General features: G+C 43.2%; 1 protein-coding gene across 2 annotated transcripts in view; it reads left to right on the top strand.

Moving 5' to 3' along the window:
• Positions 1 to 19,152, top strand: part of hnf4a (hepatocyte nuclear factor 4 alpha) — a 42,569-nt gene that overhangs the window by 14,287 nt on the left and 9,130 nt on the right. For both annotated transcript variants that reach the window (XM_033041473.1, XM_033041474.1), the window contains exons 2-5: positions 4,863 to 5,037; positions 8,801 to 8,895; positions 11,050 to 11,156; positions 16,058 to 16,213. In XM_033041473.1, coding sequence (XP_032897364.1) covers positions 4,863 to 5,037; positions 8,801 to 8,895; positions 11,050 to 11,156; positions 16,058 to 16,213 — 533 coding nt within the window. The remainder of the gene's footprint in view (positions 1 to 4,862; positions 5,038 to 8,800; positions 8,896 to 11,049; positions 11,157 to 16,057; positions 16,214 to 19,152) is intronic.

Raw genomic sequence — 19,152 nt, forward strand, 5'->3', positions numbered from 1 at the left:
ATCAGGAATGAACAGGCTGACTGGTGAACACATTCTTTTCACATCCAGCATTTACGTAGAACTGGAAAGTTATCTTTGGTCTCACGCATGAATGGACACTGGAATATTGTTTATGTTTTGATCTGCCCTCCTGATATCTGGTCATTATTCTACTGGGTGTTCAGTGTTGTGACTAACATTTTCTCCAATTCAGCCCAGATTAATAAAATAATCAAGTTCTCATCTTCCCTTTGTAAGAGCTCTATATAAAATTATTGTAAGATCCCTGTAATGGTTCCACAATAAACATTTCTCACCTTACCAACACTTTCGCCCAGAAGCCTTGGTTGGCTTAAGGTGGGGCAGGAAAAAGGAATGTCCAATAAAATCTACCTTTAGAGTGTAGGAGGAAACTGGAGCACCTGGAGAAAACCCACGCAGTCACAGGGAGAACGTACAAACTCCGTACAGACAGCACCCGTGTTCAGGATCGAACCTGGGTCTATGGTGCTGTCAGACAGCAACGCTACCACTGCGCCACCGGGCTGATATCTCCCCATAATCCCCAGGTTATTAATTGCAGTGTCTGGGAGTTTGCTGTGTAAAAACTGACATCTGCGTTTGCCATTTAATAATGCTAACTGCTCTTTAACATTTACTAAATTGACTGTAAATCAATTTGAAGTTTCCTGAGGTTGTGAAATTCATCTGGTGAAGTCACATCTATTTTTTCCTATCTTCCCCCTCACTAGTCTGTGTAAAGGTGCTGGTAATTTTTGATATAACACATCAGTTGCAGCCCTGGAATATGGTCTGTTCAAGATCCCTGTAAATGGTGCCAAACTGGCGACTCTGTATACTGTATTAGTGTACTACTGCTATGCATTTGAACTGTATCTGAAATACTTACCTAATATGTATCTAAGTGCTTATGTATAGTGATACATGTACTGAACAGTATACAAAAATTAATTTCACTGTACCTCGGTACGTGTGCCAAATAAATCAACATACCATATCGAGTAATTCTGATATACCTCTGTACACTCTCTAAGACTTTTTACATCCATTCCTCTCTTCTTCTTCTTCTTCTTCTTGCGTACGGCGTGCACAGCCTAAAGTTGTAGGACATCTTGCTCTATTTGATCTTATTTGATTGTGCACGCCAGGTTGATTGCATTCGTTGAAACAGGGCGGACCACATGAAGGTTGCAATCTCCCACCCCACATCCAATCTCAAATATGGCGCTCAAACTCAGTTTTAGTGCTTCTACCCTCTTATAAAGAGCTGGCAGGATTTTGCTTTTGTTCACCATGCTCTTGGTCAAAATGTCAAGGTTCCATATTCTTTTGTAATAAACATTTCAGCTTTTCCTGGACAGTGAGAAAAACACAAAAAGCCAGAGTAACTCAGCAGGTCAGGCACCATCTGTACAGGGAATCAGTCTGTAGGAAGGTCCCAACCTGAAACGTCGCTGATCCATTCCCTCCACAGATGCTGCCTGACCCTTTAAGTTGGAGTAACTTTGTGTTTTGCTCAAGAATTCAGCATCTGCAGTTCCTTTCCACATTGCCGGTCTGTGTTTGAACATCCCCAGAGCAGTCTCTTTCTGTCTCCCTTTTAGAAATCGTTTATTTACTTTATGCTACCTCCCCTCAGTCTTCCTAATAAACCGTATCACTGCGTTAATTTTCAAGTGGTATATGTCTTCCCATTTCACCAATCTCGCTGTCCTCCAAACCTGTCATTATTTCCTCGCTGTTTACTACACTTTTGAATCTTCATCTGCAATTCTGAACTTCTGCCCAGTGTAGTCAACTGCAAGTCATTAAAAGCCACAGTCAAGTTTAATTTAGAGTAAAGATACAGGGCGGAAACAGGCCGTTTGTCCCACCAACTCCACGCTGAACTGCGATCCCCGTACACTAGTATTATCCAACACACTGGGGCAATTTACAATTTTTACTGACGCCAATGAACCTGCAAACCTGTACGTCTTTGGAACGCACACAGTCTTTACAATAACCCTCGGCCTACACCATGGTACCATTCACTCCAGCTGGAAAAAACATATTTTTTCCCAAGTTCTCTTTGTTTTTTATTCTTCAGTGAATTTAATATCCATGCTACCATTTCACCTTTAATCTTATGCGCATTGATGATGCTGTAATATCTATCAAAAGATATCACAACTAATGTATTTTCAACATCCGAATATACAATATTAACCACATTTCCTTAATCAAACCTCCATTCAATTTAAATTAAGTTAATCAAGCATGATAGGGCTTCAACAAACCCACAATATTGAACGTGGTCACTTATTAATCTGTTTAATGCTATATGTATACATCAATGGGAATTGTATGTGCAGGAAGGAACTGCAGATGCTGGTTTACACCAAAGATGCTGGAGTAACTCAGTGGGAGAGGCAGCATCTCTGGAGAGAAGGAGTGGGTGAAGAAGGATCTCAACCTGAAACGTCACCCATTCCTTCTATCCAGAGATGATGCCTGTCCCGCTGAGTTGCTCCACATTTTGTGTCTATCTTCAATGGGAATCTTATGATAGGTTATTTGTACCGCTTGGACTAACTAGACACAAAGTTATGAGAATGTTGCCAGGACTGAAGGGCCTGAGCTATAAGGAGAGGTTGAGCAGGCTAGGACTTTGTTCCTTGGTGCTCAGGAGAATGAGGGGTGATCTTATAGAGGTGTGTATGATCAAGAGGGGGATCAATAAGGTGGATGCACAGAGTCGTTTACACAGGGTAGGGGTATCAAGAACCAGAGGTCATAGGTTTACTGTGAGAAGGGAATGCTTTAATAGGAACCTGAGGTTCAACTTATTCACACCGAGGGTGGTGTGTAGATGGAACCAGGTGCCAGCGGAGGTAGTTGAGGCAGGTACTATAACAACATTTAAAAAACATTTGGACATTAGTTTGTTCTCAGCATTTGAATGTCTACCTTGTGTTTTGGCAATGTGAACTGAACTTAATACACAAGTGATACTCTGAGCAAGGCACTACATATGGTGATCATTACGCCACTGAGATTGTCTGCTCCTCAGTAATGTTGTACATATCCCGAGACATTCTTTCCATTGGTTTTATTGATTGCTGCTTTGCATGAGTTGGGCATATCACACTTGGAGACTCCTAGATCTTCCTCATCATACTTTAGTTTAGTTTAGTTGAGTGCAGAGATACAGCTTGGAAGCAGACTCTTCGGCCCACCGAGTCCACACCGACCATCCGTATACTCGTTCTACGTTAACCCAATTTCATACCCTACACACGTTAGGGGCAATTTTACAGAAGCCAATTAACCTACAAACATCTTTGGAATGTGGGAGGAAACCGGAGCGCCCGGAGAAAACCCACACAGACACAGGGAGAACGTGCAAACTCCATGCAGACAGCACCCATGGTCAGGATCGAACCCGGGTCTCTGATGCTGTGAGGCAGCAGTTCTACCACTGTTAAACAACAAATAAATAAATAAATAAATAAATAAATAGACAGATAAATAAATAGATAAATAAATAGATAAATATGGACAAGTTGGGCTGAAGGGCCTGTTTCAATGCAGTATGATCCACTGGTGGCTTGTTATAGCTTGTTATTCTATGCAATGTGTATCAGTTTGCATGTTATGCCGCTGCATTTGCACTTCTCACTGTGACGCCTCAGTATCTTTCTCCAGTTCTGTTACTTTTGGTTTATAATTGTTAGCATAGTTTGCACTGAGTTAAGACATTAATAGAAACATGCCTGGCAGAAACCCAGGTACTCCATTCAATACTTCCGTAGCCCTTGACAGAGTTGATTGCTTCTCACATTTTAGCCAGATTTGTGTCTATTACCAACATTTAAATATTTCCCCCCCAAGTCTTTGGAGTTCACTTACAGCTCTACAATAATTATTTTGTAATATACCTAATGGGAATATAGGTGAGTTATTTTTCAGGGCTTCTCACATTTAACTCATTATCCTTTAATTTTGGTCAGGGTTTGACCTTTCTCTATATCTAGAGTGATGGTGTTTATTAAGTTAATAGACTGGTTCTTGACTCCCCTACTCTGGATAAAAGACTTGTGCGTTTACCCTATTTACTCCTCTCACGGTCTAATACGCCACTATAAGGTCACACCTCATACTACTACACTTCAACTAAGACAGACACAAAAAGCTGGAGTAATTCAATGGGTCAGACAGCATCTCTGGATAAAAGGAACTGGTGACCTTTCAGGTCGAGACCCATCTACAGATTAAGTTACTCCAGTTTTTTGTGTCTATCTTCAGTTTAAACCAGCATCTGTAGTTCCTTCCAACATGATTAAAGTCCTAGCCTGCTCAACCTCCCCTAGAGCTTGGGCCCGCTAGTCCTGGCAACACCATTCTCTGCATCCTTTCCAGTTTAACAATATATTTCCCCCAACCGGGTGGTCAACATTGAACACAATACTCTAAATGTGGCCTCACCAATCTCTTGTATAAGTGTAACGTGATCTCCCAACTTCGATACTACAATTCATGCATAAGATCCCCACTCTAGATGTAGAGATGTAACCCTGCATTTATTGTAAACTAGATTCCATTTTTACAGTATGTGCACAATGAACCATGTCAGTGCAAGTTGCAAACTATTTCAGTAAATTGGTGAAATAAAATAAAATTTGAACATCAGGTTTTCAGTGTCCTTATATATTTACTGTGTATAACTCACCCTTATTTGACTTCCAAATATTATCCAGATTAGACTGGCATGGATAGTAACCATCAAAATGTCCAAGTTCGGGACATTTCAACTACATTTTTCTTCCATTGTTAAGTGTAGCTGAACTCCCTTTGAAAGTATTTCTTTCTGTTGTTCTCAGAGACATCTCCATCTGAAGTCACCAACATGAACGTGTCCAACAGCCTCGGTGTTGGTGCTCTTTGCGCGATCTGCGGTGACCGAGCTACAGGGAAGCATTACGGAGCTTCCAGCTGTGACGGCTGCAAGGGCTTCTTCCGACGAAGTGTCCGAAAAAACCACATGTACACTTGCAGGTAAAGTGTCTCAGACTAGCACAGTAGGTTGCAACGTTCATGCTCGTTAAACTACACAAAGGGCTTGCAACCACATCTTGGCATTACTCCAAGCGCATTGCATGCTCTTTCCCCTGCAGCAGAGTAAGTAAGTTTTATTTATATAGCACCTTTTAAGTCAACTCGTATTGACACCAAAGTGCTTTACATAAAATAGATAATAAGTTTCCATACAAACCAGAGAAAGAGGTTAAAAAAATAAAGAAAATGGACACAGCACATTATAGAGTTCAACACAAACGTCCCCCCACAGCAGAATCAAACATATCCACTGTGGGGAAAGGCACCAGAAAGTTAAGTCCTCTTCCTCTGTGAAACACCCGAGGTCGGGGCCCATTTGTGGCCGTGCAGCCAGTCCGATGATTTTCAGGGCCCTCTTGCCTGATTGACGCACCATTGTCAAGAGTCAAGAGAGTTGAGATTGTTTGTATGTGTAGGAAGGAACTGCAGATGCAAATTTAAACTAAATAAAGGCAAAAAATGCTGGAGTGACAGACAGCACCTCGATAGAAAAGGAAGGGATGACGTTTCGGGTTGAGACCTTTCTTCACACTACATTAGCAAGCTGAGAAACCTTACATTTCATTCCATCCTATCGGTCATTAGTGTGAATCGTAAACAACTGAGGAGCAGGAACCAACCCCTCGGGCACTCTTCAGTTGCATCCTTCCAACCTGAGGAGGACCCATGTATTCCAACTCTTTGTTTTTTTACGTGAGAACCATTTTCTAATAAGTGATAACACTTTTCTTCCTTTACCTTGGACTTACCTTCAATCCATACACCAGTCTCTTTAGGGCCTGTCCCACTAACGCGATTTTCTCGGCGACTGCCGGCACCTGCCATAGTCGCAGCAGGTCGCCGAAAATGGTCAACATGTTGAAAATCCAGCGGCGACCAGAAAAAGGTACAACTCTTTGGGCGACTATTCACGACCATACAGGCGTCACGTGTCGACATATCGCGGGGTGACGCCTGTATGGTCGTGAGTAGTTGCCCAAAGAGTCGTACCTTTTTCTGGTCGTCACTGGATTTTCAACATGTTGAAAATTTTCGGCGACCTGCTGCGACTATGACGGGTGCCGGCAGTCGGCGAAAAAATTGCGTAAGTGGGACATGCCCTTTATGTGGCACCTTGTCAAATGCCTTTTGGAAATCTGAATACACTACTTCTCCAGGCCCCCCCTACATGAACTTTCCCTATCACGTCCTGAAAAACCTCAGGCAAATCGGTCCGGCATGGTTTATGTTTCATAAAACCAAGTTTGATTATTTTCGACTTTCCTTAATAATTAATTTTTTTAGTTTAGAGGTACAGCACGGGAACATACCCTTCAGCCCAACCAGCAATCCCCCCACACTAGCACTCTATCCTACACACTAGTGACAATTTACAACTTTACCGAAGCCAATTAACCTCCAAACCTGTACGTCTTTGGAATGTGGAACAAAACCAGAGCTCCCGTAGAAAACCAAGACAGCCACAGGGAGAACGTACAAACTCCGCACAGACAGCACCCATAGTCAGGATCGAACCCGGGGCCCTGGTGCTGTAAATTAGCAACTCTACCGCTGCGCCATCTTGCTGCCCCCTGCACCACCGTGCCGCCCCTTATCCATTAACTCTTCTTTTTTGTAATATCTTTTTTTATTAAAGGTAATCAATTACAATGCTTCAAACAACTTTATATCAAATTAATTCAATTTGCATTAAGTAAAACACTAATAATACTTATCTACTATTTTTTTTTTTAGAAATAATGATAGAAAAAGAATAGAACAGTTATAAATCATTAAGAGAATGATTAAATAATAATTTGATTATATATAAGAAAGAAAAGAGAAACGAAAAAATAAATAAATAAATAAAATGAAAAACCACAATATGTATTGTTAATAACACTACTACAAGTGATAGTATCAATAAAGACATATATGTTAATTCCAATATAAAAATGAATTATTCTCACCATTAACTCTTCTTTGAGCAACTTATACTAATTACCGAAACCAAAGGTGAATTAGGAGTTAAGGCACCTGAAACAGGGAATCATTACTTCCCCTCAAAAATGGTCACTTGAGAAAGAAGCTTTCATTCACTGTAATGTGAATAACCTTGGTTAACATGAACTTGTATGACATCCATTAACCCATCTGCTCATAAAACCTCGCTGCCAAATGAGAAACAAACATAAGGAGGCTCCAATTTAAGAGGATGTTTGTGTGGAGATGTTCGTGACCTAAGTGGAGCCGTTTTAGTATTTAGTACCAGGCAAAGATGAACACTTTGTTATGTTTCCATTGATAACATCTTTATGATACGTCCATGAAATATAACAGTGGATGATTCCAATAACCGAACTGTATATACAAGGCAACCAAGAATTTAAAAAAGATTAGCCTCTGTTTTTAAATAATTAATTTAGTTTAGTTTAGTTTAGTTTAGAGACATAGCGTGGAAACAGGCCCTTCGGCCCACCGAGTCCGTGCCGACCAGCGATCCTCGCACATTAACGCTGGTTCTACACACAATAGGGGCAATTTACAAGTATACCATGCCAATTAACCTACAAACCTGTACGTCTTTGGAATATGGAAGGAAACCAGAGCTCCTGGAGTAAACCCACACAGGTCACGGGGAGAACGTACAAACTCCATACAGACAGCACCCGAGGTCAGGATCGAACCGGGGTCTCAGGCGCTGTGAGGCAGCAGCTCTATCTTGTTGACCGACACTATTTGTTCAGTCACGTTCCTTTCCCTGTATCTCAGCTCCCAAAGAATAATCGCGTTTAAATTTAATTTCCTCTCAAGACATTAGTTAACTCACCCATAATCACAACGTATGATTACAGACAAGAATACTCTCAGCTTGAAAACATAACCTGCAATATATGCCAAGCATTAAAATCAAGTTTCAATGATTTAGAATATGACTAGTTGAATGGTTTTAATTGGGTGCTACATCAAATACAAAACTTATCGGAAACAATAGGATAATTTATTTGTAACGAACAACTAATTATTTTAATTGAACAGGATATACTCAAACACTGAACATTTATCATCAAAATGTTCGGAATTCCGCAGTTGTTTCTGTGACATAAATATTTAAAGGACATTATAATTTCATTTTCTTGGGAAAATAAATGAGAATTAAAGTAATAAAAATGTTCCCTCTCTGTTTCCTTCCTATTGATTGAGGAGAGTTTATTTGTGTTTATAAAAGTATTGGAGATTGTTAGATTATTTTTAGTTTTGTAGATACAGCGTAGAAACAGGCCTTTTGACTCACCCAGTCCACACTGTCCACCAATCACCCCGTAGACTAGTTCTATCCGACACTCTCGGGACAATTTACAGAAGCCAATTAACCAACAAACCGGCACCTCTTTGGAATGTTGGAGGAAACTGGAGCACCTGGAGAAAACCCACGTGGTCACCGGGAGAACGTGCAAACGTGCAAACCCTGTACAGACAGCACCCGAGGCCAGGATCGAGCCCGGGTCTCAGGCTCTGTAAAGCAGCAACTCTACCGCTGCGCCACTGTGCCGCACAGTGCTTTATACATGATTTATACATTTATGGCAAATTGTACCATGTACATGGTGGCATGTACAAAACACACCAGGCCCGCATTCCTTTGAGTGTACTTAACTGTGTTAAGGGTAACTGATATTTGTTAACAATGTGATTTTTTTTTTTTATGTGTGTTCTCTTCAAGGTTTAACAGACAATGCATTGTAGACAAGGACAAACGGAACCAATGTAGATACTGCAGATTAAAAAAGTGCTTTCGTGCAGGGATGAAAAAGGAAGGTAAGGAGCCTCAGAAGATGCATGAAGTAAAGTCTGTTGATAATGAGACATATACATTGCATCAGAATGTCACAAATGTTGGAAGAAGATAGCTGGAAGGCTGTTTATTCAGGCAATGCTCTTAACTTGCTTATAAGGGAGGCTTCAGATGCATACAAGATCAGAAGTTCAGATGTTATAGGAGCAGAATTAGACCATTCAGCCCATGAGGTCTATTCCACTATTCAATCACGGCTTATCTATCTCTCCCTTTCAACCTCATTCTCCTGCCTTCTCCCCATAACACCTGACACCCGTACTAATCAAGAATCTGCCAATGTCCGCTTTTAAAATACCCATTGACTTGGTCTCCACAGCCGTCTGCGGCAATGAATTCCACAGATGTTTCAACAGCAGTGCCTCTTCCTTTAATTAGTCTGCTTTGTCCTAAGGAAACCAATTTCTAGCTCTTTGCAATAAAACCGCTTGGGAAGCCTAATTGAAACGAGAAAAAATGAAAGTAGAGTTCCCCAGCTCAAATCTTTTCCCAAATCTGTTAATATTCAATAGATTTCACTTGAGGCCCATGACCAGTTAGTGCTGAGCAAACATTTCGAAGCCGCACTCTGTGACTGAACACGGTGCCTCCACTGATAAACCTATGCATAACCTTGAGTACTCTCACGACAGTTGACTGCATTCCTGCTTTTTTCCCCTCATAAAAATTATTCATTGTAGCCAACTGTTTAAATTTTATGTGCACCATATAGATGTGTTCCATTTCCAGGTTGGCTGCATTTACAGTATTATTAGTTTAGTTTAGTTTAGTTTAGAGATATAGCATGAAAACTGGCCCTTCGGCCAAACAAGTCCGCACCAACCAGCGATCCCCGCAGACTAACACTATCCTACACACACCAGGGACAATTTACATTTATACCAAGCCAATTAAATTACAAACCTGTACATTGTTGGAGTGTGGGAGGAAACCGAAGATCTCAGAGAAAACCCACGCGGGTCATGGGGAGAACATACAAACTCTGTACAGATTAGCTCCTATGGTCAGGATCAAACCCGGGTCCCTGGCGCCGCAAGGCAGTAGCTCTACCACTGTGTCACCATGCCATCAACCAGTGTTTCGGGTCGGGACCCTTCAGACCAAAGATCCTATAGCGGAGCAAGATAGACAACTCCTGCTAAATGCAATGGGCTGACGTGTAGTACGCAACGGAGCGGAACGTGGGCCTTTTTTTCATCCATTTCAGTAACCCGACCCGACTTTAGGTATCCTTCTCGCAGTGTAATCAACGTTGCGGGGGGACAGTTTGTGTTAATAAATCATAATTCTGAAAATGAGGAGAAGATTTTTACCAAAGAACTTTGATTTTTACGAGGATGTTTCCGTAACCGGCTTCCGTCTCCGCACTAGTATCTTTGCTCCGCTATGGGATCTTTTGTGCGGAGACGGAAGCCGGTTACGGAAATGGGGCCGAAAATTACCCATGAATCTGCCCACGACCGTACTACGTCTTTTTCGTCGAGCTTGTCGGTCTATCTTGCTCGCTATTGGATCTTTGCTTCAGACTGTAGAAGGGTCCCGACCTGAAATGTCATCTGTTCATTTCCTTTAGAGATGCTACCTGACCCGCGGAGTTCCTCCAGCACTTTGTGTTCTGCTCAAGATTCCAGCATCTGCAGTTACTTGTGCGTCCATGCCCGCTTCATTGTAGCTTGCGAGCAACATTCAAATATTTAATTATGATGTTTATTGTAACGCATAATTTGATCTATTTGTATACTAAATAATACACTAAATAGAGCTGCTGCTGCTGCTGCCTCACAGCGTCAGAGGTCCAGGTTCACCCCTGACCTCGGGTGTTGTCTGTGTGGAGTTTGCACGTTCACCCCGTGACTCCCTGTTACCTCCCTTATCCCAAAAATATGCTTGTTTGGAGATTAATTGGCCTCTGTAAATTGCCCCTGGTGTGTAGAATATGAATGGGAAAGTGAGATTACAGAACTATGCGAACAGGCGTTTAAACTCGATGGGGCAGTTTCTATACTGTATATCTAAACATTAAATGTCAGTTTAATGCTTGATGCTATAAATTCTTTCAAGTTTAGAATCTACATCTGGAAAATGCAAACATTTTAAACGTATGATCTTCATTCCAGCTGTGCAGAATGAAAGAGACAGAATAAGCACGAGAAGGTCAAGCTACGACGACAACAGCCTGCCTTCAATAAACGCACTCATACAAGCAGAGGTTCTATCTCGACAGGTAAAAACAGGATCTTTACACATGCTACCATGCTTTTAGCAAATAGGTGGTACATCTGGCCAAAGCAGCACGGTGGCGCAGCGGTAGAGTTGCTGCCTTACAGCGCTTGCAGCGCCGGAGACCCGGGTTCGATCCTGACTATGGGTTTCCCCCGCGATCTTCAGTTTCCTTCCACACTCCAAAGATGTACATGCTTGTAGGTGAATTGGTTTGGTATAAGTGCAAATTGGCCCTAGTGTGTGTAGGATAGTGTGCAGGAATCACTGGTTGTGCGGACTCGGTGGGTCGGAGGTTTCGGCGTTTCTCGATGTTTCCGCGTTGTATCTCTAAACAAAGCTTTTATCCGATAAATTGTTAACCAAGGTGTAGTTTCACGTTATCGTATCTTTGCTTCAAAAACCTAGATCATAAGAATTTTATTTAAATCAAATAAAAGGCTGTCCTCTAATAGAGCAATATTGAATACTGGGGCTCACAGTGGTGCAGCGGTAGAGTTGCTGCCTTACAGCGCCGGAGACCCAGGTTTGATCCTGACTACGGGTGCTGTCTGTACGGAGTTTGCATGTTCACCCTGTGACTGCGTGGGTTTTCTCCGGCGCTCCGGTTTCCTCCCACACTCCAACAACGTGCAGGTTTGTAAGTTAATTGGCTTCTGTAATTTGTGTAAGATAGTGCTAGTGTATGGATGATTGTTGGTTGGCATGGACTCAGTGGGCCGAAGGGCCTGTTTCCATGCTGTATCTCTAAACTGAACGAGTGATAAAATACAGAAAAAGCTACTGTAATTGTACCAAATCCAAATGTAATTGGGTTTAGTTGCAATTGTTAAACATCTATAGGATATAATCTATTGCTATTTTGCTTTCTTTGTGCATGTGATGACCTTTTAATTATTTCCCTTTTATACATTAACATCTATATTCATCTTTATCTCTTTCCATTGAGAAACATCATATCAACATGAAACAGCAACATTCAGTTTCAGAGCACTTTGAGTAAATTAGACTAAATTGTAACAAGCATTTGAATAGCTGGAATTTATTACCATGGCCATAGATTACAAATTGTGCTTACTCTAATATCTCACTGCATTATATAGATCCTTTAAGATATCCACATCCTCCACTAGGTACCAGCACCCAGGATCTTTCTGTAGGTTATCAGCTAACCTCTGATCTTGACTCTTCTGTCAGGCAATATCCAGTCACTTGTCTCGAGTCTGTTTCAGTTTAGTTTAGAGATACAGCGCGGAAACAGACCCTTCGGCCCACCGAGTCTGCAACAACCAGCGATCCCCGCACATTAACATTATCCTACACACACTAGGGACAATTTACACTTATACCAAGCCAATTAACCTACAAACCTGTACGTTTTTGGAGTGTGGGAGGAAACCGAAGATCTCGGAGCAAACCCATGCAGGTCACGGAGAGAACGTCCAAACTCCATATAGTCGAAGTGTTTAAGAAGGAACTGCAGATGCTGGAAAATTGTAGGTAGACAAAAGTTGTAGTTCTCATAGTCATTTATTGGTTCTACCGTGACTGGAAGATGCTGACCAAATAAGCCACATTTTTAAATTTATATAAACAGGTACACTTTCAACTAGCTGGAAAGTGACATAGCGTTTTTCTGGTCGCCGCTGGATTTTCAACACGTTCAAAGATTTCCGGCGACAGTGAGTTGACGCCAATGAGCGTAGCTTGACTTCTCCTGACGTAGGTGCTGTGGTAGGTTGTGGCCAGGTGACGTAGGTTGTCGCTGGTGCTGACTTTGGTGAATTCTATTGGCGACTACCTACGTCAACCGGCGACTGAATTGTCTTCAGATGTCTTCAGCTGTCGCCGACAGGGTTGTAGATTGTCGTAGATCGTCGCGGGTTGGACGTAGGTTGACTCTGGTTGTCGTAGGTTGTCGCCTGTGTGGTCGTAGGTTGTCGTAGGTGTGGTCGAAGGTGGACGTCCTAATTGGTCGCCGGTTGTCGGTAGCTTGCCGTAGCTTTATGTCGGCTAGGTGGTAGTTTGTCGTAGACAATGTCGTGGGGGGGGGGGGGGGGGGTCCAGTCGCCGTTTTTTTGGCGACCTGCTACGACTATGACAGTCACTGGCAGTCGCCTAAAAAATCGCCTAATTGGGACAGGCCCTTAACAGTAAATATAAATGAACAATTTTAGTTGAACCTATCACGATGAATTACTTTCCACTACTTTCGAGCACCCAAAGCACTCATGCAGATAATTAATACATTAAATGATTTCCTGAGATCACAGATATGTGATTCATTTTAAGACCTTTTGCATGAGATACATTTACATTTAACTTCAAATGACTGATTGCTTAGTCACCAGGTTATCTTCTGAAGACAACGTTTTGCCTGAGTAGTTCATATACTCCAAATAGTTAACTCGTGCCATTTGAAAACTTTAATAAAAAATTAAAAGGGCTGACCTTTTGGTGAATGTGGTTGTGTCGAGTTGTGCAACATGGTTTTAATTTGTTGGGTTTAATGCACTAATCTGTTTTACCTTACATCAGCCACAATCTTGTAAATGTAAAAGCTTCCCTGAAGCAGCGAAAACAGTTCAGTTCAGCTCAGTTTTTTTTTTGTTGCGTGCTAACCAGTCAGCAGAAAGACAATGCATGATTACAATCAATCCATTTGCAGTGTATAAATACATGATAAGGGGACGTTTAGTGCAAGGTAAAGCCAGCGGAGTCCGGTCAAGGATAGTCCGAGGGACATCAAGGAGGTAGATACAGTATAATCGGAGCAGCTTCATGTGGCTTCATGTACTAATCCCCAATCCCCAATTAGTACCCCGTTCCTGCCTTCTCCCCATATCCCCTGACTCCGCAATCTTTAAGAGCCCTATCTAGCTCTCTCTTGAAAGTATCCAGAGAACCGGCCTCCACTGCCCTCTGAGGCAGAGAATTCCACAGACTCACAACTCTCCGTGAGAAAAAGTGTTTCCTCGTCTCCGTTCTAAATGGCTCTTATCTTAAACTGTGGCCCCTGGTTCTGGACTCCCCCAACATCGGGAACACGTACCTCTAGCGTGTCCAAACCCTTAATAATCTTATATGTTTCAATAAGATCCACTCTCATCCTTCTAAACTGCAGAGTATACAAGCCCAGCCGCTCCATTCTCTTAGCATATGACAGTCCCGCCATCCCAGGAATTAACCTTGCACTCCCTCAATAGCAAGAATGTCCTTTATCAAATTAGGGGACCAAAACTGCACACAATACTTCAGGTGTGGTTTCACTAGGGCCCTATACAATTGCAGAAGGACCTCTTTGCTCCTATACTCAACTCCACTTGTTATAAAGGCCAACATGCCATTCGCTTTCTTCACTGCCTGCTGTACCTGCATGCTTACTTTCATTGACTGATGAACAAGGACCCCCAGATCCTGTTCTACTTCCCCTTTTCCCAACTTGACGCCATTTAGATAGTAATCTGCCTTCCTGTTTTTGCTACCAAAGTGGATAACCTCACATTTATCCACATTAAATTGCATCTGCCATGCATCTGCCCACTCTCCCAACCTGTCCAAGTCACCCTGTATTCTCATAGCATCCTCCTCACAGTTCACACTGCCAACCAGCTTTGTGTCATCTGCAAATTTGCTAATGTTACTTTGAATCCCTTCATACATCATCACGCCGTGTCACCATCACGTCTTACGTCATCACGGTGCATCAGTCAATGATGCTGGCAGTCGCCGAAAAAACCGCCAAGTGGGACAGGCCCTTAACTCAGCGGGACAAACAGCATCTCTGGAGTGAAGGGATGGGTGACGTTTGGGGTCGAGACCCTGTCTGAAGAAGGGTCTCGACCCGAAACGTCACCCATTCCCTCTCTCCAGAGATGCTGCCTGGCCCGCTGAGTTACTCCTCCAGCATTTTGTGTCTATCTTCGCTTCTATTGATACTTGTGCAATAATGTAACAGGCAGCCTTTTATATTTTTAGCTGACAGTAAAAAAACAAACCTTAGTTATTAAAAAGACCTAGACAGCAAAATAATTTTGTTGTGAGTCTGAAACTCTCCAGATCTTAACCCCTTTTGCCCCCTTGACACAGTGCCTTTCATAAAGCGATTTTCTAGCACATGTTTCTTAGGAACGCAACTGCCGTGATAACCTAGAACTAGCTGTAATTTTCTCTGCGACCATATTCAACCAACTTGAAGCGAGGGATATCAGCGGGTGCTAGAGATTAGCTTCAAGGTGCCCAGAAAATTGTCATATGAAATAGCCCCAATTAGTTAGGTTGCACAAAGATATTTTGTTTACTTGAAGTGCAGCACGGTGGCTCAGCAGGAGAGTTGCTGCCTTACAGCACCAGAGACCAGGTTTGATCCTGTCTACGGGTGCTGTCTATATCGAGTTTGCACGTTCTCCCCATTACCACGTGGGGTTTCTCCTGGATCTCCAGTTTCCTCCCACACTCCAAAGACATACAGGTTTGTAGGTTAGTGGGTTTGGTAAAATTAGAAGTTGTCCTTAGTGTATAAGATAGTGTAATAATACCCCTGTCCCACTTAGGAAACCTGAACGGAAACCTCTGGAGACTTTGCGCCCCACCCAAGGTTTCCGTGCGGTTCCCGGAGGTTTTTGTCAGTCTCCCTACCTGCTTCCACTACCTGCAACCTCCGGCAACCACCTGCAACCTCCGGGAACCGTACGGAAACCTTGGGTGGGGCGCAAAGTCTCCAGAGGTTTCCGTTCAGGTTTCCTAAGTGGGACAGGGGAATAGTGTGTGGGGATCGCTGGTCGGCGAGGACTTGCTGGGCCGAAGGGGCCTGTTTCCGCGCTGTATTTCTAAAGTCGAATGAAAATGAATAAATTGAGTGTTAGGATTTTAAATAACCATCTATTTTCTCTGATGTTGTTTCAGATTTCTTCGCCTGCATCAGTTATAAACAGTGACATCCGATCTAAGAAGATTGCAGTGATAAGTGACGTGTGTGAGTCTATGAAACAGCAACTGTTGGTGCTGGTGGAGTGGGCCAAATACATCCCAGCTTTCTGTGAGCTTGCGCTGGATGACCAGGTTCGTAACATTTATTGTGATACCAGACGTATGTATGTAGGCCCCTCTGTCCAGCATGTAGGCGATGCCATCCTTGAGCAGCGTGGGTCTGCCAGAGGTTTTCCTGCCAGGAACAGCACTGGTTTCTGAATTATCTCTGCACTATCTGCACGGTGGCGCAGCGTTAGAGTTGCTGCCTTACAGCCCCAATGACCCGGGTTCGATCCTGACTACGGGTGCTGTCTGTACAGAGTTTGTACATTCTCCCCGTGACCTGCGTGGGTTTTCTCCGGGTGCTCCGGTTTCCTCCCGCTCTCCAAAGACGTACAGGTTTGTAGGTTAATTGGCTTCGGTAAAAATGGTAAATTGTCACTGGTGTGCAGGATAGTGTTAGTGTGCGGGGATTGCTGGTCGGCGCGGTTTCGGTGGGCTGAAGGGCCCGTTTTCACGCCACATCTCTGAACTAAACTAAACTAATTCTGATTTCAACAAAACAGGTGCCTCCTCTTACCTACCCCTTGACCATGACTCCACAGAGAAGCAGCAGGCCATTATCTGCAGGATTACCTCTGATTTCACCAAAACACGTCATCTCATACTCCCCTCCCCCATCCTCCTCCTTCCTCCTTTACCAGTTTCACCGTTCTCCACATTGTTTCTCTTGAGATCCCACCTTCACTGGCCAACAATGGACCTACCAGGCAATGCCCTGCCTGTGCTCATTTGTGGCTGGCCCTGATCTGTCCTGGTCTTTTTCATCTCCAGCTCTTCACCACGCACCCCCCCCCCCCCCCCCCCCCCCCCCCCCATCCCCCCTTACTTTCATTCTGTAGAAGGGTCCCGACCCGAAAGGTCACCCATCCTTTTTCTCCAGAGAGGCTACCTGACCCGCTGAGTGACTCCAGCACTTTGTATACCTTTGGTATAAGCCAGCATCTGCAGTTGTATGTTTCTACAGCACTGGCTTGCTCCACCTGTTCCAGAGCAGACTACCTGATTTACGATAGCTTAGGACAGGATCTTGGAGTCGACATTTAGCAGCGAGTTGGATCTCCAATTCCTGATGTCACCCTTCTCCCCCTTCTGCTTGTAGATGAGATTGATGATGTTGATCTTCATAGGGTTGGACATGCTCCCTGCAATAAATATATGAGTAACTCTTAAAAGATGCTGAACAATGTGCTTGTGGAATGGATAACTGCAGCACTGTACGAAATAATTATTTTACCCGAAGAATAATGGGAGATCAGTATCTGGCTTCACTTAAAGTTCAAACCTAGTTTTAACCATATTTGCTGGTTACCGTACTACTGACCTTAAATGAGACGGATGATGATCCTGGAGAGTGTGGAGAGTAGGGAAGGTCAATGAAAGGAGGAGCAGGTTTAGTTTAGTTTTGAGACACAGCGCGGAAACAGGCCCTTCGGCCCACCGAGTCCACACCGACCAGCGATCCCCGCACATTAACACTATCCTGCATACACTAGTGACAATTTACACGTACACCAAGCCGATTAACCTACATACCTGTGTGTCTTTGGAGATCTCGGGGAAAACCCACGCAGGTCATGGGAAGAATGTACAAACTCCGTACAGGCTAGCACCCATAGTCAGAATCAAACCCAGGTCTCTGGCGCCGTAAGTCAGCAACTCCAGCGCTGCCCCACCGTGACGTCCCTGACTATCAGCTATCAGCTTTGGGCTGATCAGCTATCAGCTATGAAGTGAAATTCTGTTGTGCAGTGCATAAAAACATTGTGCACTGACAAAATAATCAGAAGGAAGATTTAGGGAAAAAACAAAAGAGTGGCTTCAGGTGACAATAAATCAGTCTATTGCACCGTGAACATAAAACCAACCACAGAAGCAAAACCAGTCCCATTGACATTGTTCTTTGAAGTTAATATTTAAACATTTTGTTGTAGTTCGCAACCTTTTTTTAACCATTTTCACGTTACGTTTTATACATTTGCGAGAAACATTAACACTGGACAAATAAAGTATCGAGTCACTTATTGTTAGGCATATGATTTATCGAATACCTCAGCATTGCTATTGTGAAGGGCAAGATCATGCCCGTCCAATATAAAGCAAGGATACTAGTTCCAAACGAACACCTGGTGGACATTCTAGTCTGCGTTCCAGTCATAAGCTCTTGCACTTTCCGTCTGAATTATCCGAAATATTTCGCGCCAAGTCATGTTGTATTAATTTATATATTTCCACTAAAAAACATATCTATGTAAAAGCCCTGTCCCACTGTACGAGTTCATTCCAAGAGTTCTCCCGAGTTTACCCTGATTCGAACTCGGAGATTTACGGTAATGGCCGCTCGTAGGTACTCGGGGCTCTCGTGGACATTTTTCAACATGTTGAAAAATCTTCACGAGTGTTCCTGAGCTTACCTGCCGTTAGCGAGCCTTCCCGAGTACCTGCCGTTAGCGTTACGAGCCGCTAAGAGAAGTCCCCGAGCTCCGAGGTACCCATTACGTTCATTCTCCGTGCTTACCACGAGTTTGATTTTTTTTTTTAACTCGGGAGAGCTCTTGAATGAACTCGTACAGTGGGACAGGGCTTTAACTGTACAGCTTAAAATGACGTTACGGGATATTAAGTCACAATGTGACAAAGTTGACAATAACCATATAACCATATAACAATTACAGCACGGAAACAGGCCATCTCGACCCCTCTAGTCCGTGCCGAACACATAGTCTCCCCTAGTCCCATATACCTGCGCTCAGACCATAACCCTCCATTCCTTTCCCATCCATATAACTATCCAATTTATTTTTAAATGATAAAAACGAACCTGCCTCCACCACCTTCACTGGAAGCTCATTCCACACAGCTACCACTCTCTGCGTAAAGAAGTTCCCCCTCATGTTACCCCTAAACTTCAGTCCCTTAATTCTCAAGTCATGTCCCCTTGTTTGAATCTCCCCTACTCTCAGTGGGAA

Source organism: Amblyraja radiata, chromosome 23 (genome assembly GCF_010909765.2).
Source record: "Amblyraja radiata isolate CabotCenter1 chromosome 23, sAmbRad1.1.pri, whole genome shotgun sequence".
NCBI classification, from domain to species: Eukaryota; Metazoa; Chordata; class Chondrichthyes; order Rajiformes; family Rajidae; genus Amblyraja; species Amblyraja radiata.